The 27805-nt window shown below is 55.0% G+C and overlaps 2 protein-coding genes across 3 annotated transcripts; one reads left to right on the top strand and one right to left on the bottom strand.

The window, feature by feature from the left end:
* The first annotated feature begins 3216 nt into the window (after positions 1 to 3216).
* Positions 3217 to 6917, top strand: EMP3 (epithelial membrane protein 3). 2 transcript variants are annotated; one of them, XM_046682684.1, is made up of 5 exons: positions 3217 to 3397; positions 4319 to 4411; positions 4706 to 4808; positions 5706 to 5846; positions 6643 to 6917. In XM_046682684.1, exons 2-5 carry the CDS (start codon positions 4334 to 4336, stop codon positions 6810 to 6812), a joined length of 492 nt encoding a protein of 163 aa, XP_046538640.1. In that variant the 5' UTR covers positions 3217 to 3397; positions 4319 to 4333; the 3' UTR covers positions 6813 to 6917. The 2 variants fall into 2 exon arrangements, with proteins under 2 accessions (XP_046538640.1, XP_046538639.1); XM_046682683.1 differs by having other exon boundaries at positions 4249 to 4411.
* Positions 6918 to 7700: 783 nt separating this feature from the next.
* Positions 7701 to 27707, bottom strand: TMEM143 (transmembrane protein 143). The gene is made up of 8 exons (XM_046680409.1): positions 27574 to 27707; positions 26979 to 27219; positions 25099 to 25203; positions 17078 to 17272; positions 16121 to 16251; positions 14903 to 15182; positions 9689 to 9878; positions 7701 to 8756 (listed from the first exon to the last, which is right to left on the bottom strand). Exons 1-8 carry the CDS (start codon positions 27594 to 27596, stop codon positions 8542 to 8544), a joined length of 1380 nt encoding a protein of 459 aa, XP_046536365.1. The 5' UTR covers positions 27597 to 27707; the 3' UTR covers positions 7701 to 8541.
* Between the last annotated feature and the right edge of the window lie 98 nt (positions 27708 to 27805).

Below are 27805 nucleotides of genomic sequence, written 5' to 3'. Positions count from 1 at the left end.
CCGGGACCTGCGAGGGGAGGGGCACAGGTCCCTGCAGGGGGCGGGGCCGGGACCTGCGAGGGGCGGGACACAGGTCCCTGCAGGGGGCGGGGCTGGGGCCTGCGAGGGGCGGGACACAGGTCCCTGCAGGGGGCGGGGCCGGGACCTGCGAGGGGAGGGGCACGGGCCCCTGTAGGGGGCGGGGCTGCAGGAACACAGGCGGGGTCTGGTGGGAGGGCGCTAGAAGGACTGGCTCCTGAGAGTTGCGGGGGCCGCGGCCACTCAGGAGGCGCTGGCGCGCGGAGGGCCTGTGGGAGGTCGGGAGGGTCTGTGTGGGGAGCACAGGCCTGTGAGGGCCGCCTGCGTGTTTCCAGGAGCGGGAGGCAGGGCTGGGAGGGAAAGGTCCGGAAGGCTTTGGAGCTAGGCCGAGGTCCTTCGGCACGGGCAGAGAGACGCGTGTCTTAAGCTGATTAAGACCACGTTATTTTGAGGATTCATTAGTAGGGAGGCGGTGCGGACGCTGGGATTTGTGAGGGGGAGGAGCGCTCACCACAGCCTCAGGTCCTCACAACGGCTAACTACGCATGCGCAGCCAACGGCCTCCAGGGAAGCCGCCAAAAACCCTTGGCTGCCTGCGAGGTCCGCGCACTGAGGCGGAAGTGGGCGGGGCCTCGGGGCGCTCCGCACCGCCCTTGCCTTCCGGCCACGCCCCATCTGGCCACACCTCCTCGCTCCGCAGGACAACCCCCCTCGGCAGCTGGCTGCTCCCCACGTGGGCCTCCCTGGAGCGGGAGGGCAGTGGGCGCCGCTCCCTGCAGGCTGGGTGTGCCTGACGCCTGCGGTTTCCTGTGGGAGGAAGCGGCCCGCGGGCGCTCAACTCAGCTCGTAGCCTTGGAGGCCCGGGAGGGGGAGATCCTGCCACTGCTTTTTGGTCCCCTGATTCTTCCCCTCCACTGGGCCCTAGCACGGAGGACGCCCGAGCATCCCCAGGATATGCAAGTCTGGCACTGATTCCGCTGATTCAAAGTCCTAGCCTTCTGTTCACCTTCCCCGTTCAAATTCCTGTCTCCCTAGCGCCTGGTTCCCAGGCTCCTCCCAAGACTAGGTCCGGTTCCCTTTGCCTGCACTCCAGGAAGAGCACAGGATGCTCCAGGCCCTAATTTTTCCCAGTGACCCAGACTTTCTAACTTCCTTAGAGTTCTGAACTCAGACCCTCTCTGTCCTCAAAGACTTAAATTTGAACCTATTTATTCCCCAACTCAGAGACCCTCATTTTGTACTCCCAACTCTTTAGCCTTGGGGCCCAACGGCCCCAAGAATTTGCCCCTTCCCCAAATCCTAGAGACCTTGATCTGGGGTCCCCCCGTACTGAATCCACGTCAGGGCCCCAGTGCCTGGTGTAACTAGCACATACAACACTGCTCACTATGTGCCAGGTACTACTCTAAGAACTACCCTATGAGGTATCTACTATTATTAGGCCTGTTTTACAAATAAAGTAACTGAGGCACAGAGAGGTTATGAGTAACTTGCCCAAAATCACAGCTAATGAGTAAAGCAGCTTGGATTTGAATCCAGCCACTGTGTCTCTAGAGTCTGCTGTACTGTTACCCAGCCTCCAGGTCTCCCGGGTACCCACCCAGGCACTGAATTGCCCATCCCTCCCAGACTCAGAGAGCCCAGAAGACCAACCACCCTCCCTACCCCTATCTCTGGCCCCAGGAGATACCCAGACATCCCATCTCCAGTTCTCTTCCCTTTCAGGGACCCAAGATATCAGCCCACCAGCTCTCCATGCCACATCAGGACCCCAGATACCTGGTCCCCTGTCTCTCACTTTTCACCAGCACCCAATTCTTCCAAGAGACCCAGGTACATAGTATTCACCCCCCCCCCGCCCTAATTCAGTATCCCAAGATTAAAGCATCATCATCATCATCATCATCATAGTTAAGATTAACTCCTCAGTATTGCACTTCTGTTTAAAACCCTCCAATGGCTTCCCACCACACTTAGAATAAAAACCAGACTCCTCCTCTAGGCTTCAAGGGCTGCCTTTGATTTCCCTTCCTCCTCCTCCCTCTAGATCCCTGTGTTCTAGCCACACTGGCTCTTCTGTCTGCTCCCCAAACAACCTGAGCTTGTTCTCAGAGGCCTTCACACTTCCTGTTCCCCCCAGCATTCAAATGACTCCTGTCTTCAGGTCTTCAAGTCTCGGTTCACATGTCACCTCCTCAGAGAGGCCTCGCCTGATCGCCCTGTTTAACGTCGCCTCCTGTCGTTACCTCCGTCTCTGTATTTTATTTCCTTCAAAGCACTTACCACTCTCTGAAATTTATCTTCTTCAGTGATATGTTTTCTCTTTACTGTCTGTCTCTCTTAAACTAGAAGGTAGACTGCACAACAACAGAAGGGCTAACATCTGTTTTCTTCATTATTAATTCCTGGTTCAAAATAGACGTTCAATAAATATTTGATGAAGAAAGGGATGAATGTGTTAGGTGTGTTCGTGTACTGGTATTACCTTATTCATTTAGAGTAAGTATCAGAATTATTATTATCAGCATTAGGATTTTGTCAGTATTATTAGCATTATTGTACCCACCTCACAGATTAGGAAACTAAGGTTCAGAGAAGTGGAATAACCCCCTGGCAGGAAACGGTAGCACTGGGATTCTTAACCTCCACTTCCTGCCACCTTCCAGAGTTTCACCGTTCGCCATTCCCATCCCCGGACCCCCACCATGGTGCCAACTCCACCAGCCCCCTACCCACTCCACACCGCAGGAATCTGGCCTCCTCTCCACACTCCCATCCCTGTGAGTATCCAGTCCGAAGCCCCAGCAAGGAAAGCAGACATCTGATCCCAGGACAAGACTCAGAACAGAGAGGACTGAGAACCCAGCCCTCTCACTCCGTGATGCTTGCCCCACCCCAGGGCCCCTGCTCCACGCGGCGTGCTCCAAGGACTTCTCATCTCAACCCTGGGAGGGAGCCCCAGAGGATGCCTGTCTAGGGGCAATGGGTGGGGGCCGGGAGAATGAGGAACCCGAGTGCCTGGGCCCACCCTCTGGCTGCAGACCTCAGCTGGGTGCGGTCAGAATGGGTATAAAAGGGTCAGTATATATTGAGAGGAGCAGAGAAGGAGAAACCAGGAGAGTAAGAAGAGAGAGAGCAGGAGGTATAGGCAGTGAGGACAAGAGGCAGAAGGAGAGAGAGAGAAGAAAAGAGAAAGAGAAGGGGTTCCGGGATTGCAGGGGAGAAGGAGGGAGAGAGCCGGAGGGGAGAGCGAGCGAGGGAGGGAGGAAGGCAGCGAGGGAGGCGGGGGCCTCGAGAGGGTGGAAGGAGCGAGGAGAAGGGCGGGGCACGGAGGCCCGAGTGAGGGACGAGACTCCAACTCTGACTTTTCCGCCGCTCGGTAAGTTTCCAGTCCGTTATTCGGGCTGGGATTTCTTTATCTACTTGGCACTGCAGGAGTTTGGAAAGGTCCCCCCCAGGCAGGGAGAGACCCTCCTGCTCTCAGGCCCCATGGAAATTCTTGTAATTTAAGAAGTGATCTCTTAGCACTTGGGGTGGGGATTTGGAAAGGGGTGGGGCCCGGCAAGGTTTTGGGGTTCCCAGCAGAACCCTCCGCCCGAAAACTTCCTGCCGTTTTTCCCCATGGCTGTTCACTCTCCTCTGAGGACGCTGAGATCACGGCTTTGCATGAGAACACCCCCAAGTCTGGGGAACCCCCGGTCCCCCGTCCCCTCTTTCTGGACACTGAAAGGTCGTGGGAGGTTGGCTCCTCCTTCTCAGGCCACTCTCCTTTCAACACGGAGCTTGTCCGTTTTCCTCACAAGGTGTCCAGCAGGCACCAGTCTGGCAGCAGGATTTGGTGGGGACCTCGTGGGCACAGCCAGAGGCTGGGGTTTCCCTGGTACTTGGAGGCAAGGGTGGGATGAGTCACCGGATGACTCACCCGGTCCCCCTTCCTCTCCACCCTCCCCAGGAGAGGAGTGGGGTGAGTCAAGGATGCCTGTCTCTGGGGGTAGCCCCCAGCTTCTGATGAATCTGGAGGGGTGTCAACTTGAAGTTTCATATCGTGGCCCCTATGTGCCCATGGGACAGGGCTCCGAGAAGATGGGGACCACGTCACCAGTCCTACTCACTCCTGGACCCAAGAGTCCATGCCTGGCTCTCTCCAGCCCCTGGGGAATTCAGGAGTCCAGGACTCCAGCCCCTCCTCGCTCAGACCGGGAGTCTGGACTCAGCCTCCTTCTCCATCAGCATTCAGGCATCTCCTCCGCCCCTGTGCCAACCTCTTGAAACGACCATCTCCTGACGTCCCCCATACCAGGCTTCCACCGCAGCCATGTCGCTTCTCCTGCTGGTGGTCTCTGCCCTTCACATCCTCATTCTCATCCTGCTTTTCGTGGCCACTTTGGACAAGGTAAGTCTTCTGGAGCCGCGGAGCAGCGGGGCCTCTGGCTGCCCCGCAGAGTCCCGCCACACCCCTCCTCTCCTCTGGCCCCGCCCCTTTTCCCTAGCATCTACCCTTTTGAGCTCAGCCTCTGATGCCTCCACCCTGCCCTTTCCCCTGACTCCCGCTTCGGGCTAAATCCATGTTTTCCCCCAGCTCAGCTCCTCCCCAGCAGCTCGCCCTTTCCCTAATCCTTCCCTCAGTCTCCCTGACCCCGCCCACTTTCCTTCCCTACTCCTGCCCTTGTTTCTCTGTCCATCCCAGTCCTGGTGGACCCTCCCTGGGAAGGAGTCCCTGAATCTCTGGCACGACTGCACGTGGAACAATGACAACAAAACCTGGGCCTGCAGTAACGTCAGCGAGAATGGTGAGGGGTGAGGGGCGCCGGAGACTGGTCTGCAAAGGGGAGGGGTAACCCCGTCTTCTCCCAGGATTGAGGATTGGGAAGTCCCCGAGGTTTGAATGGGTGGGTCTGGGTCCCAATGCTGAGTGAGTGGAGCTGATGTAAGACCCACCCACCTATCTGGATGGTAGGGGGCAAGATGCTCGTGTTCTAAAGAGGATGGGCCAAGAGCCCCCCTCCTTTATGATTCAGAAGGAGTGGAGGCCACATGCTATAGGTTTGAGGAATGGGGAGAAAGCTCCCAAGATTCTAAGACTATAGACTTATGTTTCCAAAGTCCTCAGGAGATGGGACTGGTGTTCTGAATGGATGGCTGGGACCAATTTGCCCAAGTTCCAAGGAAGTGGGGGTGGAACCACATTAAGGTTCTAAAGAGGTGGGGCTGAGTCCTTCCAAGGTTCTACAGGAGTGGGGCCAGATGCATCTGAGTTCTAAAGGGGCGGAGCTGCATCCATGGAAATTTCTAAGCGAAAGAAGGTGAAAGATTAAATGCTTTTCCCCTAAGAGCAAGGCAAGAATTTCTCTTCTCTCCACTTCTCTTCAGCATTGTACTGGAGGTAGCCAATGCAACAAGGCAAGAAAAAGAAATAAAAGGCATAAAGACGGGAAAGGAAGAAGTAAAAATGTCTCTACTTCCGGTGGATATATTTATGTAGAAAATCCTAAAGAATCTGCAAAGCAGCTTCTAGAACTGATAAGGGAATTTAGGAAACTTATGGGACTCAAGGTCAATATAAGTGAGACTCCTGAGGATCTAAGGTTGTATGGCTCTAGATGGGAGAAGGGGTTGTGGGGTTGGGGAGGCAAATAATGAGCAAGCAGGTGAAGGTGGAACTCTGGACCTCTGTCTCCTTATTGCAGGCTGGCTGAAGGCGGTGCAGGTCCTCATGGTGCTTTCCCTCATCCTCTGCTGTCTGTCCTTCATCCTGTTCATGTTCCAACTCTACACCATGCGGCGAGGAGGCCTCTTCTACGCCACTGGCCTCTGCCAGCTGTGCACCAGTGAGCACTGTCCCCTGAGAACTGAAGGGAAGGGAGGGGGCCTGTCAGGATGCTGGGGGCCCTGAGAAGGGACATCTGGCACCTGAGGTGCCTCCGTGGGCTACCGTTCTGCCCCAGGGACTTACAAGAGTTGTAGTTTTCAGTGACTCAGCCGTGGTTTGCAGTGTGTGTCTCTGAGTCATGGGAGAGCTGGCACATAGGGCCTCAAGGAATCAGGGCCAGGGAAAGTGGTGTGGGCAAATAATTTAGATCCCAGGGATGGGGGTGGGGGGCTGCAGATAGGTGGCTAAATAATACCCCAAGAGAGAATTCTGAGTCATAATCTGCTGTTCCAGGTGGACCTCCTGTGTATCAGACACTTCCGAGAGCTTAATGTACTTTTCGATTCTTTGACTTCAGGTGCAAAGGGCTAAGTTAATCATAGTCATCAGTTTGGGGGACATTATCTTCCTAAGATCCCTGCAAAGCTCCTCTCTTGTTTTATTAGTTCACTATTGGCGTGTTTGGCTTTTAGAAAGGCACTCAAAAATATTCTTTGAATGGATGGATGGGTGAGTAGATATTATTGTCCCATTTGATGGATGAGTAAATGGGACCCAGAGAGATGAACTGCATTAATTACCCAAGACCAGTCTGCAGGAGCCTGGTGGCTTGGCGCTGGGGGAGCGAACCACAACTTCCAGCAGGCAGCGGTGCTGCCCACGCGCCCTCCGGCGGCTTCTTCGCCCGGTGGGTGGTTGGGAAATGCGGTCTTCTTGCGGGTATTGCGTGACACGTGGTTCCCGTCTCCCCGCAGGCGTGGCGGTGTTTACTGGGGCGCTGATCTACGCCATTCACGCGAAGGAGATCTTGGCCGAGCGCCCGCCGGGGGGCAGCTTTGGTTACTGCTTCGCCCTGGCCTGGGTGGCCTTCCCCCTTGCCCTGGCCAGTGGCATCATCTACATCCACCTGCGGAAGCGGGAGTGAGGGACGCGCGTCTCCTGGCCGCCCCAGCCCGTTCCGGGCCCCTCCGCCTCACCCCGAAGCCCCCGCCCCCGCGCATCCTCCAGAAAATAAAACCGTTTAACCGTCGGTTCTGCCTTTGCCTCCTTCCTTCCTCCTCCAGGGACCCGGGCTGCTCAGCCTGGTCTCTCCTGAAAGGGGACAGCCCCCTCCACCAGCAGCTCCAGGTCCCCAGGCCCTTCTAAGCCGAGGCACAGGAGCCCGGGGTCCCAGCCGCCTTTCCCTTAAACAGACCCGAGGCCCTGGGCTCTCCCGTCTCCAAACTCAGGATTCCCCCTAAGTCTACACCTTCAGGCGATTCTGGAAAAGAACCAGGAATCTGGGTTTCCAGTTCCTTCTTTCCTTGCACCAGGCAGGATGTGGTGGTGTTCTAGACAGCTGGTCTCTTCTCACTCTGACCCTTCCTCTGGGAAGACAGTTTTTCATTTCCGCCTTGAAACCCAGTCTCCTTCCCTCACTAGAACTCAACCCCCATCTCTCCCCGACCCCAATGCTGCTTCTAGCCCACATGACACCTTAGTAAAAATTAGATGGCACCCCTCCTCCTCCTCCAGGCTTACCCAAGTCAAGACACATGTGGAAACAATTTGCACAACTGCACACGGCCGTCCTGGCTCCCTTGTTCTGAAGATCCAGTCTCTTTGGAAACCAGGCCCTCTCCTCAGGAATCAAGTACTCTTGAAGATCCTCCTCTGGGACCCACAGCCAGTCTATTTCACCGACTAAGAACCCAGTCTCTCTCTAGAACGACAGCTTTCTCTGCCTGGAACACCCTCAAATGTAGAGTCTCTTCTTTCTGGGATTCTGATGCCTGCCTTCTCGCCAACCCCTGCAGCTACCCACTCATCCAGATTTATTAAACATGATTTATTCCTTTGGGAGGGAGGAAATTGATAGACCAATAAATATTGCACAGGCCACCGGTGGAGGGAACATGCAGACCGAGGTAGTTTCTGTAGAAAGGGTGAGGGACCTGGCAGGGAAGGCACCTGCGGTTGTTGGGGACTGGGTGGGAGTGAGTCTTGGGGTGAGGATGGTGTCTGGGTCCTCCTAGCCCCCAGCCTGGACAAGCTGATGAGCAGGTGACCAGATGGCCTGCCTTATAAGTGGTGGCCATTGATAGAAAGAGCAGGTTTCCTTTAGAAAGTCTGATTGGTTGCTTCTCTGCAGAGACAACCGGCTGCCCAAGGTTGCGGGTGCCCAGCAGCTGTCGTTGGCGGTTTGCCAGAGAGCGGGGCTAACCCGCTCTCATTGGCTGTGGGCTGGAGCTCCGCCTTGGTGAACACGATGGGCAGATCGCCCGGAGCCGGCTAAAAAGACAATGATATAGAGGCTCCGGAGGGCACAGTTTAACAACTGCGCTGGTGGTTTGCAGCGCTGAACAGCTGTGATTGGCTGACACTCCCTTTTCAGCCAAACCACATTTCGATGTTTAGGGCGGGGGTGGGACTAAGAGATGGAATAGAAGCAGAGCCAAAAAGCTTTGATGGCTGTTCGACAGAAGAGGGGGGCTAGCGAATGTAGGCTGCCCTGACGGGCGGCTTTGAAGAATACAGTGTAGCGGAAGCGATTGCCTGCGAGGACTTAACTGGAAATTGGGAAGTGGCAAGGCATGATGGACAGCTCGCCGTGGAGGAGGCGGGGCTTCGTTCCTAACCAGGTGGCTGGGCGGGGCTGGGCAGAGAGGTTTCCGTCAGGGGTTGGCACTGCTGGGTGCGGCCTGGGGGGACTCGGAAGTGACTGCAGCCAAGGGGTCTAGTTTGGGGAAACCCGGGGGCGGGTACATCCCGCTGATGGGGGTCAGGGCTTTCAGGTGGGCCAGGGCCCGAGTTCCGTTGAAGGCCACGTCGCAGCCTGACTGGGCCAGGAGCCAGTTCTCCACCTCGGACTGGAGCCACTGGGAGGTCTCTGCAGGGGGAGAGGCAGGGGTAGTGAGTAGGTCAAAGCGGGTACCGGGAAGGTCTGGGTTTGGGAGAAGCATTGGTAGACTTGAGGCTTGGAGGGAAGTGAGACAAGGCCTAGGAGGTTGGCTCCAGGGCTGTCATCTAGGGACAAGCCAAGGACTCTTGTTCAGGGAAGGGTGGAGGCTGCTGTTGGGAAGGGACTATCTGGGGCTTACACAGGGAAGGGACAAAGGTCTCTTGTAGGAAGTGTTTTGGGTTCACGGATAGGAAGGAGCGCGCGGGGGGGTGGGGGCATGCCACAACATGAGTCTGATCCAAGACCCCTATCGAGGTTGAGGTTGAGGTTAGGTTGTGGAGGTCCCCCCGGGGAAGGATCATGTCCACCCAGATGGAAAGCTGAGTTCAGGAGTCCCGTCTGCTGAGGGCCGAGATCACCTGGGAAATCGGTCAGGCTCACTAGTGGGAGCTAGGAGTGGGGATGCGGGCAGCGTGGGGAGGGTGTCTCACTGGGGCAGGGCCACTTGGGACTGAGAGGAATCTAGACCCTGTAGGGACAGGATGGAGTCTGTTCCAGGTGGGGCCAAGTCAGAGCCCGGTGGCGATGGGATGGAGTGGGTTCACGGGGGGGAGGGGCCTCGCGGGGCGAGGACTCCAGGGGCGGGGCTACCAAGGGGCGGAGGGCGGAGCCTCGATGGGGCAGTACAGGGGATGGGGGCGGGGCTTAGCGGGGCGGGGCCTCTCTGGGCGAGGCTGCAAAGGGGCGGGGGACGGAGCCTCGAGGGGCTGCAAACGGACAGGGGCGGGGACTCTAGGGGAGGAGCCTCGAAGGACTGCGAGGCGACGGGGGCCGGCCTAGCGGGGCGGGGCTGCAAAGGGGCGGGGACTCAAGGCGCGGGGCGGGGCCAACTGGGGCCAGGTCCCAGGGCCGCGTCCTACCTTCGGGCGGGCGGCGCGCGCCCTGGGGCCGCCGGGCCAGGAAGCTGTGCGCCAGCAGCGCCTCCTTGGCGTGCTCGTCCTGCGCGCGCAGGGCCAGGGCGCTGAGCAGCTCCGAGTTGTTGGACGTGCTGCGGTAGTACAGCATGTGCGCCAGCTCCAGCGCCTGCGCACTGCGCCGCTGCCCGAACATCTGCAGGCGGGACAACGGCCCGCGCGGGCTCAGCTCGGCGAGCCGGGAGGGGCGGGGCCGTGCTCGCGCCCCCACGCCTCCACCCATCCACACACCCATCAGACCCTCGCGCTGGTCCGCTCCTTCCCGCGGACTCGGGGCCCTCCCCAGACCTCTGCGGTTCAGGTCCCCGGGACTGGGGCCCGGGTATTTGCATTTTTTAACACACACGCGCTCGCCCCGGTGACTCTGGTGACTCCGAGGCCGCCAACTGTTTTTTGCAGCCGCTGCACTGGTTTGCTCATCTGAGCCACCTATTAATGGATTTGTTCAAGGATTTCCAGACGCTGCAAGTGTTTGCTTCGGAACTGTTTGTTAGAATGATTTTTTTTAAGTCCTTATCTTTTAGACACATACTAAAGTATTTAGAGATGATGTCTAGGATATGCTTCAAAAGAATCCAGTGGTGGGAGAGCGGGGGTCTTCGGGTGAAACCTGATGGACTATTGCTAATTGTTGACGCTGGATGCTGGCTACATGGGAGCTCATCACACTATATTCTATTTTTGCATGTTTCAATTTTTCCATAATTTAAAAAAAAGTTTAAACAGACAACAAATATTCATAGAGCTGCTCTGAGGGGAGAAGAAGGGGGAGGGACAGGCCCGGGCCCCAGCTGTCTATTAGCTGCCCCTCTCCCCACCCTTGGTGTCCAACTCTGCCCCCTACCAGCTGTGAGCCCTCGGGTACGACCTAAGTCCTCAGGTAACACTGTCTGTAAATGGAGATAGGTAACAGGAAGGGCTCAGGAAGTCACGGTTAATAAAACACTTGGCACAGGGCCTGCCCCATAACAAGCATTTAAACGTTAGCTACTATTGAATATTTGTCCGCACCCCGTGCCGGCTGCCGCCTTTTAAATATAAGGATCTTCCGCCCCTAGAGGGTTGCCCATCCTACACCGAGGCCTAAGGTGGAATGCCTCTGAAGTCAACACACCCCTGAAATCGCTGAAATGGCCTGCACAGGACGGATGACACGGCTGTGTGCAGACTGTGCTCTCATCTTACAAGCCCAGCACAGTCGGATATGTCCCTGTGTTGGAACGAATCGCCATTTCTTCGGTTGAAAGCAAGATGCAGGAATTGCGTGCATGAGGGCCTATCCGGTATGAAAAACACCTTGGTTTTTGTGTCTGTTTCTGCCAAGCTTGTGGAGGTGAATTCTCATAGGTTAGATGAGCGGCTCACACTATTCCATGGCACACAGATGAAACCAGGCCTCCCTGGAGAGGGCTCATCACCTGCCACCTGGCTGTCCCCTTCAACACTCGCCGCAGTCCACAGAGTGCAGGGTCTCCCCTCACCCGACCCCCCCAGTCCCTGCTTCCTCATCCCCTAAGGTCCATGTCCCAGGCAACTCCACCATCTACCTGGTCACAGGCCAGACTCCTGGCACCATCGTCGCCTCCTCCTCATCAGCCTTTCCATCCCCAGCCCTGTCCTCCTGCCCAGACTCTCTCCCCGCCGTCCTCTCCTCTCCAACCAGCCTAGTGCATTGCCCCAGCCTCCTCCCCGGCCTCAGTCTCCCCACTCCGTCCGTCCCTTCCTAGAGCTGACCCCGCCCCTCCCCTGCTCACAGCCCTCCCATGGCTCCCCAGTGCCCTCAGAGAGTCCAGGCTCCTTAGCCCGGCACCTGAGGATTTTTCCTGCTCCCCTCCTTCTCCTGCCCTCTGAATGCAGCCCATGTTGGACGAGCCAGTTTGCTCTGAACATCACCCGAGGACACCCTCCTCTCCTACGCCTCTGGGCTTCGGAACAAGACAAGCCACCCCTGGTCTGTTCTTGGACAACACTGACTGCCTCATCCTCAAGGTTCAGGACGGATATCGCCGCCCACGGATGAGCAGCTGCGTCCTCGGGCTCCTGCAGTGCCCACTGTGACTTCTGTCAGGCACACCTCTCCCTCCAGGGCATCTCTGGGGTGCCAGCTTCCTAACAACTCTTCCCAGGCCGCCCACGGGCCTGCCCCTGTGCTGGGCTGAGGTAGCCCACAGCAGCACCAGCCCAGCCCGAGAAGTCTGGGAAGGCTTTCCGCAGCCTATGTGCTGAGGGTAAGGGGTGAGCAGGGTTGGCCAGCCCAGTAAGGGGGAAAGGACATTTCAGCCAAGGGAACAGCATATGCAAAGGGAGAGGAGGGAAGGGAAGCAGAGCAGGCGAGCAGGAGGAGGCACTAAAGCGGAAGCATAGAATTCTGTCAGATGAGGCTGGAGAAACAGGATCTTGGACGCCAGGCTGCGAGCAAGAGAGGAGCAGAGCCAGCTCTGGGGCTCTCGGGGATGGGCTGGAGAGGACCAAATGGGAGGCTGGGGAGAGGGTCTGAGCTGGGGCTGGGACAGAAGGGCGGAGACAGGCCCAGAGATTCAGGGAGCAGGGAGGAGGGGCTGGAAACTGACAGACTGGGGGGCAGGGCAAGGGACACTTCCAGGGGTCTGGCCAGTGACTGGGGGAACACCAGGGGCCATCCAGAGATGGAGAAGCTGGAGGAGGAGCGGGTGCGAGGGAGACGCCATGCTCTGCCTGGCCCAGCCGGCCACTCCAGGCTGAGCGCGGAGCACTCAGGCTGATGGTGGAGAGCTGCTTGTGGGACCCACAGAAGTGCAGGAGCTCTCCAGGGAGGAAGAAAGAGGCACATGCACCCTGCAGTGAAATCGGCCTCCCAGGGCCGGATCTGGGCGCCCATCCTGAGCTGGGAACTCAGGAGGAGACGGCAGCTTCGGGGAAGATGGATGCTGAGCTCAGTGGGGGCGCAGTACATGTGGGAAGGGCACCTCCGGGGAGCAGGTGGGGACAGGGGTTTGGAGACTGGGAGAGGGGCCTGCAGTGGAGACAGAGATCGTAGAGTGACTGACGCACAGGAGGGAACAAGTGTGCATGGGGAACAGGGGGCAGCTGGAGGGAGCTGGGGAGGGCCCACAGTGAAGGGCTGGATGCTCAGCCAGGGCGTGGGAAACCATTTAATAGATGCACTAAATTCATTAGTGAACTGGGTGGTTGTTTTTGGTGGGTTTTTTTTTGGTGAAGAAGATTGGCCCTGAGCGCACATCTGTTGCCAACGTTCCTCTTTTTTTTTTTTTCTTCCCAAAGCCCCAGTATATAGTGTTATATCCTGGTTGTAGGTCATTCTAGTTCTTCTATGTGGGACGCCACCACACCATGGCTTGATGAGTGGTGTGTAGGTCCACACCCAGGATCCAAACCAGTGAACTCTGGGCCTCCGAAGCGGAGCATTCGAACTTAACCACTACACCATCAGGCCAGCCCATGAACTGGGTTTTAAACAACTCTTTCAGAGCCCAAGAGGCTCTACAGCCGCCCTGGGGCCACTGAGAGGTGAGACAGATGGTCTACCCTGGGCTGGGAGTCTGCGTGTCCTCCTCAGACCAGCTCAACACCCCTCACCAGCCTCCCGGCCCTGGGTCTTGCCCCTTCTCTCTCCTCTGCAGTAGCCGCACTCCCTCTGTGCCAGTAACTCCTCCATGGCTCCTGCTGCCCGGAGGGTAAAGCCCAGGGCCCCTATCTTGGCATTCAAGGCCCTTGCCTCCCTCTGGGCCTCACTTCTCTGCCCTGCACCCCGGACCCCAGCCCCGTGAGATGCCCCAAGCCATGCGTGCCCAGCCCCTTCTCCAGCAGGCTCAGTCCTCCCCTTTCAAAGCTTTCTCAAATCCCGCCTGACCCCTGGTCCCAGGCAGGAATCGCGACCCGCCTCCGCGGGGGAGCACAGCTGGCGAGTATCCCAGGAATATATTACCAGTCTTCCTAAGAGCCCGTTGGGACAGCTGAGAACAGCTTGAAAACCAGTGAACCAGCGTGTGAATGATCGAGTACGAGGGACGCCTCATGCCAGTGTACCCTCCTGGGGCCAGTGCGGACCCTGGGGAGAGTCAATGAAAGGCAGCCCCTCCGGCGGCCTCGGCCTCGAGCTAGCACACGCAACTCCTCCAACAAAGCACAGGTTGGGTGCCAGTCCCCACCCACCCCCCGGGCCACGAATCCTTGGATGGTGAACAACCTTCGTAACAGTATGAGACAGCCCTGCGCTCACAGGCAGAATCAGGAAGGGAGCTTGTTAAAAATAGTTGCCTGGGCCCCAGTCCCAGAGTTTCCAATTCAGTCCATTCGGGCTGGAGCTCAGGAGGCTGCATTTCTCAAACAGCTCCCCTGGTGATAAGGACAGCCGGCCAGGATGGGGAAGCCCGGACTCAGGGAACAAGAGCCCCATTCGTTATAATAATAATAACGGTAATGGCTAACACTCATATAGTACCTTCTGTATATGTCAGGCTCTGCTCTCAGCACCGTAGGTGTATTAACTCATTTAATGCCCACAGAAACCGTATGAGTTAGGTCCTAAATCCGGATGTGGGAGCTGAGGCACAGAGAGGTTAAGTGGCTTGCTCAAGGTCACACAGCTAGAAGACAGACAGCTAGACTCAAACCCAGGCAGCCTGGTTCTCCAACACACATCCTTCACTGCATCACTAAAGTGCCTCTCAAAGCAGGCGCTGGGCACCTGGCCCTGAACACTCAGGGAAGACCTACCGCAGGCCAGGCACTGCGCCCGGCGCTTTCCACAGATTCCCTTGTTTGATTCCCCACAACCCTGTCAGGCGGGTCTCACAATTATCCCCATTTTCCAGATGAGAAAACCGAAGCTACGGAGACATCAAGAAACCTGCCCAAGGTTGGGTTGAGTAAATAAGTAGAGAAGGAAGGAAGGGGGGAAGGAGGGAGGGAGGGAGGGAAGAAGGGAAGGAGGGAGGGAGGGAGGAAGGAAGGAAGGAGGGAAGGAAGGAGGGAAGGAGGGAGGGAGGAAGGGAGGGAGGGAGAAAAGGTAGGAATGACAAAGGAAAGGAAAGGAGAGAAGAAATGCAGCACAGCATGAAGCAGGAGCAATGCGTGCAGTAAACAAAAACAAAGGGCGGCCCGACCTTCTGGCTGCACACCAGGCAGCAGGGCCGGGGGACCCGGGGCTGGCCCGCTCACCTTGGAGGCCCGCAGGCCCATGAAGGCGGCAAAGAAGAGCAGCAGCAGCGACGTGGCCACCTTGAGGTCTGAGAGCACGACCATGCACACGTTGACGAAGAAGACCACGCCTGAGACGAAAAGCGTGAGGTTGAGCAGGGCGCGCTGCAGCGCGGGCGTGCGCACCTTCAGCTCGGGCAGCAGCTGCTCCAGGCCCTCCAACGGCGTGTCCTTGAAGCTCTTTAGCACCAAGTGTCCCCCCTTCGTTCGGGCTGCTAGCACCACCCGCTTAAAGTATCTCCTGATGGACAGAGACAGAGGGGTGAGGCTGGTCAGGACTGCCCCAGGGAGCCCCCTCCAACCCCAGGACACTCTCTATGGCTCTGCGGTCACAGGATCATTTTAAAAGCTGCCTAACCATGATGGGAGGAAAGTCAGAGATAAGCTAAGTGTCCAACAAGAGAGGATCAGATAAATAATGGAATCCCCTACTGTTGGACACAGAAGTTGCTTCTGATTTTTATGAACTTGATAAATGAGAGCTAAATAAAATTCTTCTGTTCCGTTAATTTTCAAATGCAAATTCTACATATATTTTAGAGTGTTGGCTGGGTGTCAGGGAGTGCTATTAATCTCTCAAGAGACAAGAAAATGAGTCAGTCACTGCTTTTGTGGCACTTATAGGCCGGCATAAGAGACAGATGACTAAACACACAGTCTGCAGGTATAAATATGTCCTTGGAATAGACTCCTGGAAGTGAAATTCCTGGTTTAACGGATAGGAAGGGGTTTTTGTCTTAGGTTTTGGCTTTGTTTTGTTTTTTGGATTCAGGACCATATTTGAGTAATTTGGGTAATTTATAGGCTCCCTGGCCCGGCTGTGAGAAGACCTGGCTGTCTTGCCCCTACTCTATATTTGAATGGTTTGTTAAAAATATGATGTCCACCAGAATCCCGGCTGCGCCACTTTTCCAGAATGTGGCCTTCCCTCTCTGAGCCTCAGTTTTCCTCATTTGGAAAATGGGGGAGAAGTGTCCCTACCCTTTCTCTTCCCCTAGGAATTGGAGTCCGTACTTGCCCTTAGGAAGAAAAGGCAGCATTTGGATGATTCACGTGTCCCCCTTTCTCGACGTCCCACCCGGAGCCCAGACACCCAAACCCAGACACTGACCTGTCGGTCCCCTCTCGACTCTAACCTTGCTCCCTCTCGCTGCAGCTGGGGAACAAGGGCCGCCTCACCTCTCTGCAGGGGGCGACTTGGTGAAGAAGCCACGCTCGGAGCCCACGCTGGACTTACGGGGCATCTGCCCGACTCGTTGGCCCAGGGCCCAGAACTGCATGTAGAGATACTGATCCAAATTTATTGTCACCTGCCAAGGGGGACAAAGGAAGCAGAGCAGCTGAGCATGGGCTGGGGTGTGAGCTCAGGATACTGGAATTAGATGCTCCTCCCCCGACTGAATCCCACCCCCTTCCCAGGCTTATCATCCCCCAGAGTCTAGGCAGGGCAGCCATGTATGGTTGTTCATGTTGTATACTGCATCTAAGATGGCACTTCACATCATCGTCATCCTTATTACCATATCTCCTAGAAGCTAAGACGCCACTGGTTTCAACATACTCCATTATTCTTTTTTAATTGAATAAATTTGATGGGTAACACTGTATGAGTTTAAGGTGTGCAACCCGTTACTTTGATACATTTGTGTATTGTAATATGGTTACCAATTGGATACTCCATTATTTTATGAAGCAACTAAAAGGGAAAATATATTGCCAGTTGCTAAATTGCTATGTCACACCACCACTTATAAGTAAAATCCCAAATTCAAAGACAATACAATATGACTTTAGGAAAAAGTACTTCTTAAAAGTCACTAAAATGTGGAACTTTAGTATTTTTATTATAATTTTGTTGACTCTAAGGATGACTGTTTTGTATTATTTACTATGACGATTTTCTGGCAGATGGCGATAAAGTCTCTAGTCCTGAGATCTGTCTGTTATGATACTTTTCCAACAGATGGCAGTGAGGTGACCTGGGGAAGACGCGCCTTTTTCTAATTCACAAGGGCGCCACATGGGCTCGTGCCCTGTGTGCAGGACTACAACTCCCAGCAGCCTTTGCTTCCCAAAGGCTCCCTGCCCAACCCCAAGGGCTCCTGGGAGTTTTGGTTCCCTCTGCAAGACAGGCACCTGGACCTCATCCTGAGGGTGGTGGACCACCAGAGCGTAGGCCAGGGTGTCCTCTGAAAGCTGGGAGAAGTTGGCCTGGGCCAGCAGGGGCTCCAGAGCCCGAAGCACCTCCTGCTCGTTGGACAGACGCTGGGAGTCTGTAAGGGAAGGCTGGTCCAGGGTCTCCCGGTCGGGGTTGATGGGGTCATACAAGGCCTGAGGGGAGAGCCAGAGAGAGGAAAATGAGCCAGGGCACAGCATGAGGGATTGTGGGTACACTTAAGGACTTTCCTGGGCCCATCCTCTAAATGATGGGGTCCCCCAGGGCTGGATACTGGGCCCTCTTCCCTTTTGTCTCTTCAAGCTCGCCCTAAGTCATCTCGCCATTCCCACACCTTTAAACACCACACCGTGCATCTCTGTGTATCTCCGTGCAACCCACATCTCCAGCTCGGACCTCTCCTCCAAGTTCCAGACCTGCTATCCAGTTCCAGGGCACGAGCACCCGTCTTCCCTGCTCCCATGGCAACAGGGGTGGAGACAGACACGCGGCTGCCCAGAGAGACTATGTTTCCCAGCCTCCTTTGAGGCTCAGTGTGGCCAGGAGACTAAGGTTCGCCCAGAGGATGTGAGCGGAAGTGATGGGTACACCTTCCCCTCACTTCTTGCTCCCCTGAACTTCCATCCTTTTCCTTCTTCTGTCAGGTTCAACGCTGTTTTGCCCACGACCCAGTTTTGACCACACGGAGATGACGACAATGTCGGAAGGGATGGCAGAGCAACAAGATGGAAGGAACCTGGGTCCCAGCAAAATCTCACGTGGGACAGAGCCGCCTGCCCACCCTGGCCCACAGGACTGTTAAGTGGGAGAGAAATAATCCTCCACCTCCTTTAAACCATCATGTTGTGGGGTCTGCTTGTTACAGCAGCTAAGCCTTTATACTAACTAATACAAACCCTCTACTTGACATTTCTTTTCGGACATCACACTCACCTCAAATCCAACATGCCAAGCCCATAGATCACATCCTCCCATCCCCAACTTCCAGCAAAACCACCAGTCTGGATTTCCTCTCCCAAACCTATTCGCCCCAGCCAGCCCTGGCCTCTCCCCTGAGCATCAGACTCACATTCAGTTATCTCTTTGACCTCTCCAGTTGGAGGTCTAATGGCATCTCATGTCTAACGTGGCCCAAGGGGAGTGCTTCATTTCTTCTTCCCCCACCTCATCGTCTCCTTTCAGGAGACGGCACCACCATCCATTCAGATGCTCTGATCAGAAACCTTGGAGGCATCCTGATTCCTTTCTCACCATCGCCCCCACGTTCACTGGCTAAACCTCTGAATTGCTCTTGAGTCCGTCTTCCCCTCCGTCTCCACTGCTCCCCTCTCGTCCCAGTCACCTTCACCGCTCCCGAAACAAGTGCATTGGGCTTCCGTTCTCCGCTTTCACTCTCGCCACTTCAGTAAACCACTCTCCACGCACTGTCACAAAGAGCCTCTTTAGATTATAAACGGATTCCACACCCTATCCTCCCCACAGCTCCCCACCACAGGTGGGATAAATACCAGAATTGTCCCACCACCTTCAAGGTCCCTCACACACTGGACTCTGCCTTGCCCACCTCATCTTATGCACCCACCACTCCTCGCAACCAAACTGTTCAATGAATGAATGAATGAATGAATGAATGAATGAATGAAAGAGTGAGCTTCCAGGTGCCTAACCTATTCAGTCTCAGGATGACATATGACTTGTCCCGGACTATACACCAAGCGTCAGAGGGCAATCACCCCTCCATAACACAAGCCCATACATCAGACCCTCTGTGCCTCTCAAGAGAGGGAGCCTTGAGGAGCAGCTCGTCTAGGCCAGAAGCGATTTTGAATTCGTGGAAGGAAAGAGGGGATGGTACTTCAAGCGGGGGGAATGGCCTGGGCAAAGGTTTGGAGGTGGGAAGGCCCAGGGCCTCAGCAACAACTGAATAAGGAGAAGTTGAGGCAGGAGAGTCCAACCGAGCAAATCCTCTTCTGAACCAACTCCCAGGCTGGGGCGTGCTGGCCGAGGACAGGACTTGAGCCAAAGCTAGGGCCCGTGCCCGAGTCCTCCAGCCCAGGCTGGCGGAGCAGGTCCCGCAACCCACGTTCTCGGACTTGCGGAGTGACCTTGAGAGATTCCACTCCGGGCACTGAGCTGCAGTTAGTGAGTGAGCTGGAGGAGAGAAATCCGCATTCACAGAACGTCCACCACGAGCCAGATTCTCTTCGGGGAACTCACATCCACCCAGGGCTTCAGGCCAGGAACCTGCCTGTCGCAGGCGACCCCTGCTGCTCTCGCCGTTCTCACCATGAATCCGGCTAATTCCACCTCCAAAACAGATCCCCACTCCGCCCAGCTCTCCCCTCCCCACCAGCACGGCCCGTCCCCACCGCCATCGCCTCCTCCTGCCTGGAAGAGTCTGACAGCCCTCTAAATAGTCTCCCCAAATCCCCTCCCGCCCCGCCCCCGCCGCCAATCTGTTCTCTACAGAGCAGCCAAGATTTTGTCAAACAACAATCAACAGTAATAAATGATAATAGTGCACATTTATATAATGCTGACCACGTGTCAGGCACTGTTTGAAGCATGTTATACACACATTCTCACAATGTGAGTATTGTTATCCTCATTTACAGGTGTGGAAACCGAGGCACAGAGAGGTTAAGTAACTGCCCAAGGTCACACAGCCAAGAAGGGGTATATCAGGAATCACACATCTATAACCATGTCAATCTCCTGATAAAATCCTTCCAAGCCTCCTCCTGCCCTCAGGAAGCAGGACCATGGTCTGTAATATGCCCTGCAAGGCATCCCATGGCCTGACACCGCAATCCCCCTCAGTTGCTCTACACCAGCCACCCTGGCTTTAGTTCCTCCAGGCACAGGGACTTTGCACACGCTGTTGGGAAACTGTCCCTGCCCCACTCACTGCCTCTTTCCCTTTCTACTACTGAAGTTCCATTCTTCTATCATATTCCAGCTCCTTTATCACTCTTAAAGAGCCTTCCTCCACTCCCCAGGCTGAGCAGGGCTGCCCTGTGCGGTTGGGCATGGTGTGCACTGCACAAAGGTGCCAGATCTAAGAAGCCCCATTGTCGATGCAGTCGACCTATATATTTATCATCACAGTCACCTCATCAGAGGGAAATAAAGGATATAGAGCAGCACCGTCCAAGAGAACTTCCTGCAATGACAGAAACACCCAGATCGGCACCATCCAAGAGGTTGCCACTGGTCACAGGTGGCTACTGAGCCTTTGAAATGTGGTGAATGAGACTGAGGACTAGAATTTCAAAATTCTTATTTAATTTTAATTATTTGACATTTAAACAGCCACATGTGGATAGTGACTACCATATGAGACAGCACCCGGCTAGGAAAAGGGGTGTCCTTGTCTAATTTGCACACAGACGCCAATACAGAGACCAAGGTCGCCTTCTCAGCTGCTTGCACGGACCACGTCCCTTGAGCTCACAGTATGAACTTGTCCATTCACTGGGGAGAGGGTCTGACTCCCAACTGTTCCCACCACACGAGGTCAGCAACCTGAGGCCGGGGCGCAGGCCTGGGTTTGCTCCTCAGTGAAGCCCCAGCACGGGGCCCTGAGCCCTGCATAACATCTGCTGAAAGAATGGAAAGTGCCCCTGGGTCCTCACGGTGACCATTGCTGCCATTTTCTATCCCCGAGCCTTCCCTTGGGACCTCAAATCTCATCTGCCTACTGAGGACTCCCAGACTTCTGCCTCCAGTCGGGACATCTTTCCTGAGCTCACGCAGGACCTCACACAGCCAAGAGCCTACTCAGCGCTTCCACGTGGATGTCCGACAGGCCTCTGGATGCCTCCATACCGGCATCCGACCAGCATCCTCTCCAACCCCCTACATCCCAAACTAGGGTCCTGAAAGTCACCCCGAGACCTGCTCCTCCCACCATCCTCCCCAGCTCAGAAGAGGCCAGGCCCATTCTTCCATGACCCTCAAGCCTGCGGTCATGCTGGGCTCCCTTCGTTCTCACACATTCAGCCTATCAGCAAATCCTGGTGGCACCCCATTCAAAATATTCCCAGAATCTGATCACTTCTCACCCCACCTCCAGCTGGGTCTCAGCACTGGTCTCCCTGCTCGCACCCTCCATGCCCACTCCCCTGTCTGTTCCCCCTACGATGCCACCAGAGGGTGCCTGTTGTTACCTAAGTCCGCTCACCTTCCTCCTCTGCTCAGAGTCCTCCCGCAGGCAGCTCCCAGCTCCCTCAGAGTCAAAGAAAAGTCCTCACTGTGTCCCACAAGGCCCTGCAGGATCTGGCTCTGGTCCCCCCTCTGCCCTCATCTCCAGCCCCCTACCATTGGCCCCGGCTCCACTGGCATCCTTGCTATTCCTCCTACAAACCATGCAGACTCCTGCCTCAGGGCCTTTGCACTTACTGTTCCCGCAGATCTCTGCATGGCTCATTCTCACTTCCTTAGGTTTCTGCTCAAATGTCAGTGAGGCCTTCCCCGGCCACCCTACCTGAAATTGCAAAACACCCCTGCTTTCTTTTTCTCCTCAATTAGGGTTACCAGATTTACCCAAAAATTAATCAAATAAAACAGGACACCAAGTTAAATTTTATTTTCAGATCAGCAAGTAACTTTTCAGTTTAAGTTTGTCCCATGCAATATTTGAGGACTGTGTTGCATGGGACATAATAACACTGAGAAAAAAAAAGGGAAGATTCATAGTTTATCTGAAATTCAAATTTAACTGGGTGTAGAGGGTTGAAGAGTGTCCCCTAAAAATTCACGTCCCCTTGGAACCTCAGAAGATGACCTCATTTGGAAATAAGGCCTTTGCAGGTGTGATTAAGGCAAGGATGGAGATGAGATCATCCTAGATTAGGGGGGCCCTAAATCCAATGCGAATGTCCTTAGAAGAGATAGAAAAGGACAGAGAGAGAAAGGCAATGTGAAGATAGAGACAGAGTTTAGAGTGATGCAGCCACAAGCCAAGGAATGCCCAGGATTGCCACCAAAAGCTAGAAGTCTCCAGATGCAACCAACCCTGCCAACAACTTGATTTGGGGCTTCTGGCCTCCTGACCTCGGAGAATAGATTCCTGTTGTTTGAAGCCACCCGCGTTATGGGAACGGGTTAGGGCGACAGTAGGACCTGCTCAAACAGGGTGGCCTGCACTTTCTCTGGCAGCCCTGTCCCGAGCACCCAGCACCTCTGAACAGAGTTGACTTCTTTACTTTGCGGAGGCTCTGTTGCCCTCACTAGGACGTGACCCCACGAGGCAGAGACACACTTCTGCCAGGCTTGCTGCTGTGTCTCAGGACCTGGAACAATTTGGGGGACACGGTAGGTGCCCCATAAAGATCTTCTGAGCAAATTCAGGGAATGAATGAATGAAGGAGGGAGAGGAGGAGCAGGGAGAGGTCCCTGCCTGGCTGGTGAACAGCAAAGCTGGTGTTTGAACTTATTCTAGTTCCTTTCCTGTCCCAGGCCGCTTCCCCAAGGGACTTAGATCGTCAGCTAAGGGTGACCCAGGGTGTGTCACCCACCTCTGGCACTTCCATCCTGCCCTGCACAGCACCTCAGTTTACAAACTCCTGCCTCGGTGGGAGTATGCATCTTCACCAAATATTCTTTCTATGTTTCTATATATTTAAATGTTTATATAATAAAATATTTTTTAAATAACTTAAAAAAAACAAACCCTGGGGGCCGGCCCAGTGGCCAAGTGGTTAGGTTCACGCACTCTGCTTTGGTGGCCTGGGGTTCACTGGTTTGGATCCTGGGTGTAGACCTACACACCGCTCATCAAGCCATGCTGTGGCAGCGTCCCACACAGAGGAACTAGAATGACCTACAACTAGGATACACAACTATGTGCTGAGGCTTCGGGGAGAAAAAAAAAGAGGAGGATTGGCGACAGATGTTAGCTCAGGGCCAATCTTCCTCACCAAAAAAAAAAAAGAAAAGAAAAAAAAACCTGCCTCCCAAGGTGACAGATGCCCCAGGGAAGAGCTTGGAGGTAGGCCGACAGGGGCTCAAATCCTGACTCTGTCACTTGAGAACTGTGTGATCAGGGGCACATCCCAGGCCCTCTCGGAGCCTCAGTTTCTGCCTCTGCAAATGGGGCTGACAGCAGCTGTAGGAGGGCAGTGGCAGTGTGCAGGATGGGGTTAACTCAGCGGGCCTGGGTTGTCCAAACCCTGCACATTTCAAAGGACTGGCCCTTGACTGGCTGCTGGGAGGGAACCTCCAAACCCTTTGCATGTCCTGCCTGATAAGAGTGACTTGGTTTCACTGGGGCCTTAGGCCACACCGGCTAGTCTACGCAAACAATGTGATCGATGGCGGGGCCTCGGGGCACGTGGTATCAACTTGACCTCTGGAGGGGCTGGAGACTGAGTAAGTAAGGTCAGCCACACAGCAGTCAGCCAGGCCTCCATGACCAATCCCAATAAAAACCCTGGACACCGAGCCTCCATGAGCTTCCCTGGTGGGCAACACTCTGTGCATCTCACCCCCCATCATTGGTGGGAGAATTAAGTGCTGTTCGTGCAACTCCACTGGGAGAGACAACTGGAAGCTCTCGCTTGGTCTCTCCTGAGCCCTGCCCCATCATCTCTTTCCTTTGCTGATTTTGTTTGCTACCCTTTTGCTGTAATAAACTATTACTGTGAGCATCACAGCTTGTCTGAGCTCTGTGAGTCCCTCCAGAAAATCAGTGAATCTGAGAGTGGTCTTGGGGACGGACCTCCAAGACAGGCAGGACCCTGGGAGGAGAGAGAGAAGATGCTGCGAATTTGGCTTCCCGACACCACTCTCTCCTGGGCTTGCACTTCTCTCTCGGCTGCTCCTTGCCTGTCCCCCTCATTGGTTCCCGCTCCCCTTCCTGATCCCTTGAGGCTGGCACACCCCTGGGCTCAGCTAAGCCTCCTGCTGGCCCCACTTAGTATCATCTACATCCTCCCACGGTTGCTGCTCAGCACAGGCCCCTCCCTTGACCTCCAGACCCCACTGTCGAGTCCCTCTCTCTACCCGGCTGTCTGAGAGGCAACTCAAATTCCTAAGTCCCAAATTGAGCTCTTGATGATCCCCGCAGATCTGTCTTCCATCCTCGCCCTGTCTCCTGCATCTCAGTAAATGGCAGCTCCATCCTTGCAGGGAGGCAGGCCAGAACTGCTGGAGGTACCACCTGACTCCTCTCTTTGCCTTATGGTCCTGCCCTCACAGCCGAATGCGTTCCAACCATTACCAGCGTCTGACCACTTTTCACCACTCTCGTGGCTATTACTCTTGTTGGAGCTGCCATTATCTCTCACCCGGACAAATATAATAGACTCTTTAATAAATCTCTCTGCCTCTGACAGTGTGTTCCCTCCACGGCAGCCAGAAAGATCCTGTTAACACCTAAATCAGCTCATGTCTCTCTCTGCTCAGAGCCCCCCTGTGGCTCCCAGCTCACTCGGTGTAGAAGCAAAGTCCTCAGCTCGGCTCACAAGGCTGGGCACAATTTGCCCCCATTCCCTCTCCACCCTCATCTCCTGCCCTCTCTCCCTGGCTCACTCCCCTCCTCCAGCCACAGTGGTCCATGTTTCTCCAACACCCTCACCTCAGGGCCTTTGCACTTGCTTTTCCTTCTGCCCAGAATGTCCAGACATCCAGTGGGCTCGCTCCCTCTTTTCACTCAAGTCTTAGCTCATCTGCCACCTCCTCAGGGAAGCCTTCTCTGACCACCCTGTCTAAAACAGGCCCCCATCTCATCCCTCTCTATCTGGTTTCAATCGCTGCTTCATTGTTAGTCATAGCACTTACCGCTCCTGAGTATCATATTTTATCATTGTTTATTTATTGTCTCCCCAACGGGAATGTCGGCTCCAGGAGGGCGTGGCTTCATCTGTCCTGTTCACAGCTGCATCCCCAGTGCTCAGCACGGGGCCAGGCTCCCAGGAGGTGCTCAGAGAATTTTTGCTGAGTGAACGGATGAGCCAACCAGCCCCATCCTCATCCTCACCTGCAGCCGGGCCAGGACGTGGTGGTAGTGGAACAAGGTGCAGAAGTCCACGTGGGCCGAGAACTCCTCCAAAGCCGCCTTCTCCGCGGGGCTGGAGTGGAATTCCTGTTCCCTCGGGAAGCAAAACTTCTCTTTAGGCCTCTTGCCCCATCCTCACAGGGAGGAATTCCTTCCCTGGCAGCCCACACAGACAATCAGAGCTCTGGGTTCTTTACAATTTTATTTTGTTCAGAGAAAAGAGGGTTTGGCCAATTTGACTGACCAGGAAATTGACGTAGCCCGGCATAGGGAAAAGCAGATGGCTAAAGGAGCTAGAGGTTCAGGTTCGTGCTTCGACACTTTCACATCCACACACTGCTCACTGTGTGGCAGGCACTGTCTGCTGGCATGCGGTCATCCTCCAGAGGGTGCAAGGTGGGTGAAGGAATTATAATCCCCATTTTTCAGAGAAGGAAACCAAGCCTCGGGGGAGACACTCGCTGAGGGCCACAGCGTCTGTATAAAGAGAAGCTGAGCCTCCAATCCAGGTCTGTCTGACCGCAGAGCACATGCATTTAGCCACTTGGTGACCTGGCTGACTCGTTGACATGGCTTCTTCCACTAATCCTTATAGCTAGTCAATAGCACCTATCAAGCCAATATCATAACCACTATGTCTTTCTCCAAAAAATGAGATATGAGTAAAAATTACATACTTCACCTCTCTAAGCCTGTTTCCTGATCAGCAACAGAGGATCACACCGTCTTTCTTAGAGAGCACTGGTGAGAATTTGATGCGATATGTGTCCATATATATACATGTGTGTTTATGTATGTGTGTGCACACTTATGTGTGTGTATAGTCGAACACAGCACTTAGTACATACAGCAGGTGTTCAATAAATAGTTAAGTGAATGAATGATAATCTCAATAATGACATGTATGATGATAATAGTGGGATAAGAGCTTAAGCTTTGGAGCGGACGACTATGGTGAGTTGAATGAAATGCCTAACCCACAAAATGCAAGGAGCATTCACTCTTAGAGTCGAGCAGTGCCTTCTGCCTCACCCTAGTCCCCGCCCCTCTCTGGAGTCTGACCACTTCCCTTCAAATCTGGGCCAGGGGCCGGCTCCGTGGTTAAGTTCGCACGCTCTGCTGCGGCGGCCCAGGCTTGGGATCCTGGGCGCGGACATGGCACTGCTCGTCAGGCCATATTGAGGCGGCGTCCCACATCCCACAACTAGAAGGACCTGCAACTAAGATATACAACTATGTACTGGGGGATTTGGGGAGATAAAGCAGGAAAAAAAAAAAAAAAAGATTGGCAACCGTTGTTAGCTCAGGTGCCAATCTTAAAAAAAAAAAAAAAAAGCAAATCTGGGCCAGTGCGTCGTAGCCTTGGGTAAGCCACTTTCTTCTGCTTCAGTTACCTCGTTTGTAAAATGGGGATGATCGTGGTATCTCTCTTACTGGGTTATTAGGATGATTCAGTAATACACGGAAAATGCTTAGCACAGTGCCATACAGTAAGAGCTCACACAGTGTGATAATAATTATGATTATAGCTTCGGAGGTGTAATAATTATTATTAGGTAGTAGTAATAGTGATGGGGATGATCATACCCATTTTGCAGAGGTAAAAAAACATGCCCCAGCGAATGCTTGTTCAAGCCCCAGAACAAGCTAGAGTCGGGAACTGCTGCTACATCTGCATCTCAAACGTCTTCTGCATGAATTCCGACTCACTGGGCGCCCAGCTGGGATCGGGGAAAGGGAGAAACGGAACTACAACTCCCAGGAGGCACCAGGGCAACCCTGTATAGCATGTAGCGCTGTGCCGCCGCGAGATCTGCCGGGAGTCGTAGTCCCCAGGCGCTTGGACCCGGGACGGGCGGTACCTGTATCAGGAGGCGGAGCAGCTGCTCCTTGGAGAACGGGATGAACCGCTCGCGGTACTGCTGGGCCCAGGCGCGGGGCTCCGTGGGGTTCCACATCTTGCGGTACTCCCCCATCTTGACGGCCAGCGACGACGCGGCCCGGGGGGACCCGAGGAGCGCGGGTAACAGGGGCCATACTCGGAACCTGGATCCCCAGACCCCCCGGGTCACATGCAGCATGGCCAGACCCTTTCCTGGGAGCCTAAACAAGGGAAATGGGCGGGGTCAAAGGTCATCCGGAGGACAAGCGCCCTCTCCTCCTCCATGTCCCAACCTCCAGGGGCCGTCCCCACCCCAGGCAAGGCGCAGAGTCCATTCGCCTGCCTCGTAGCCCTCTTGCCCGTCCCCTCCCACACTGCTCAGTTGGCTGGGGTCCCAGGCAGGGGTCAAAGGTCTTATTTTGCGGGCCCAGAGACCCCTGTAGTGGTACAACTGGTTTCTGCGGGGTCAAGGCGGCGAGGCGGATCTTAGGAGCATAGGAGATGCTCGGAAAGGCTACATAGGGGGTGCAGGGCCGCCCTCCCCCGGCCATGCAATCCTCTGCCCTGTCCCTCACCTTAGCCAACGCTCGACTGTCATTGAGCCTCCTGCGCATGTGCAGGAAGGTGTTCTGGGCTCCCGAGGTTCGGCTTCAGGCAGCAGTAAGACGCATGCGCAAAGCCTGGATCATTGAGCGCCCGCCATTCTTTCGTCTAATGCCCGGTCTCGATTGCGCATGCGCAATCTGTCTGCCTGGCTCCACTACAGTCCTGTTTGGGCTCGGCGCACGCGCCGCAGGAGTGTCTCCT

This window comes from Equus quagga, chromosome 13, assembly GCF_021613505.1.
Source record: "Equus quagga isolate Etosha38 chromosome 13, UCLA_HA_Equagga_1.0, whole genome shotgun sequence".
NCBI classification, from domain to species: domain Eukaryota; kingdom Metazoa; phylum Chordata; class Mammalia; order Perissodactyla; family Equidae; genus Equus; species Equus quagga.
Note: the sequence above shows the minus strand (reverse complement) of the source record. Positions and strands in the feature narration are given on the sequence as shown.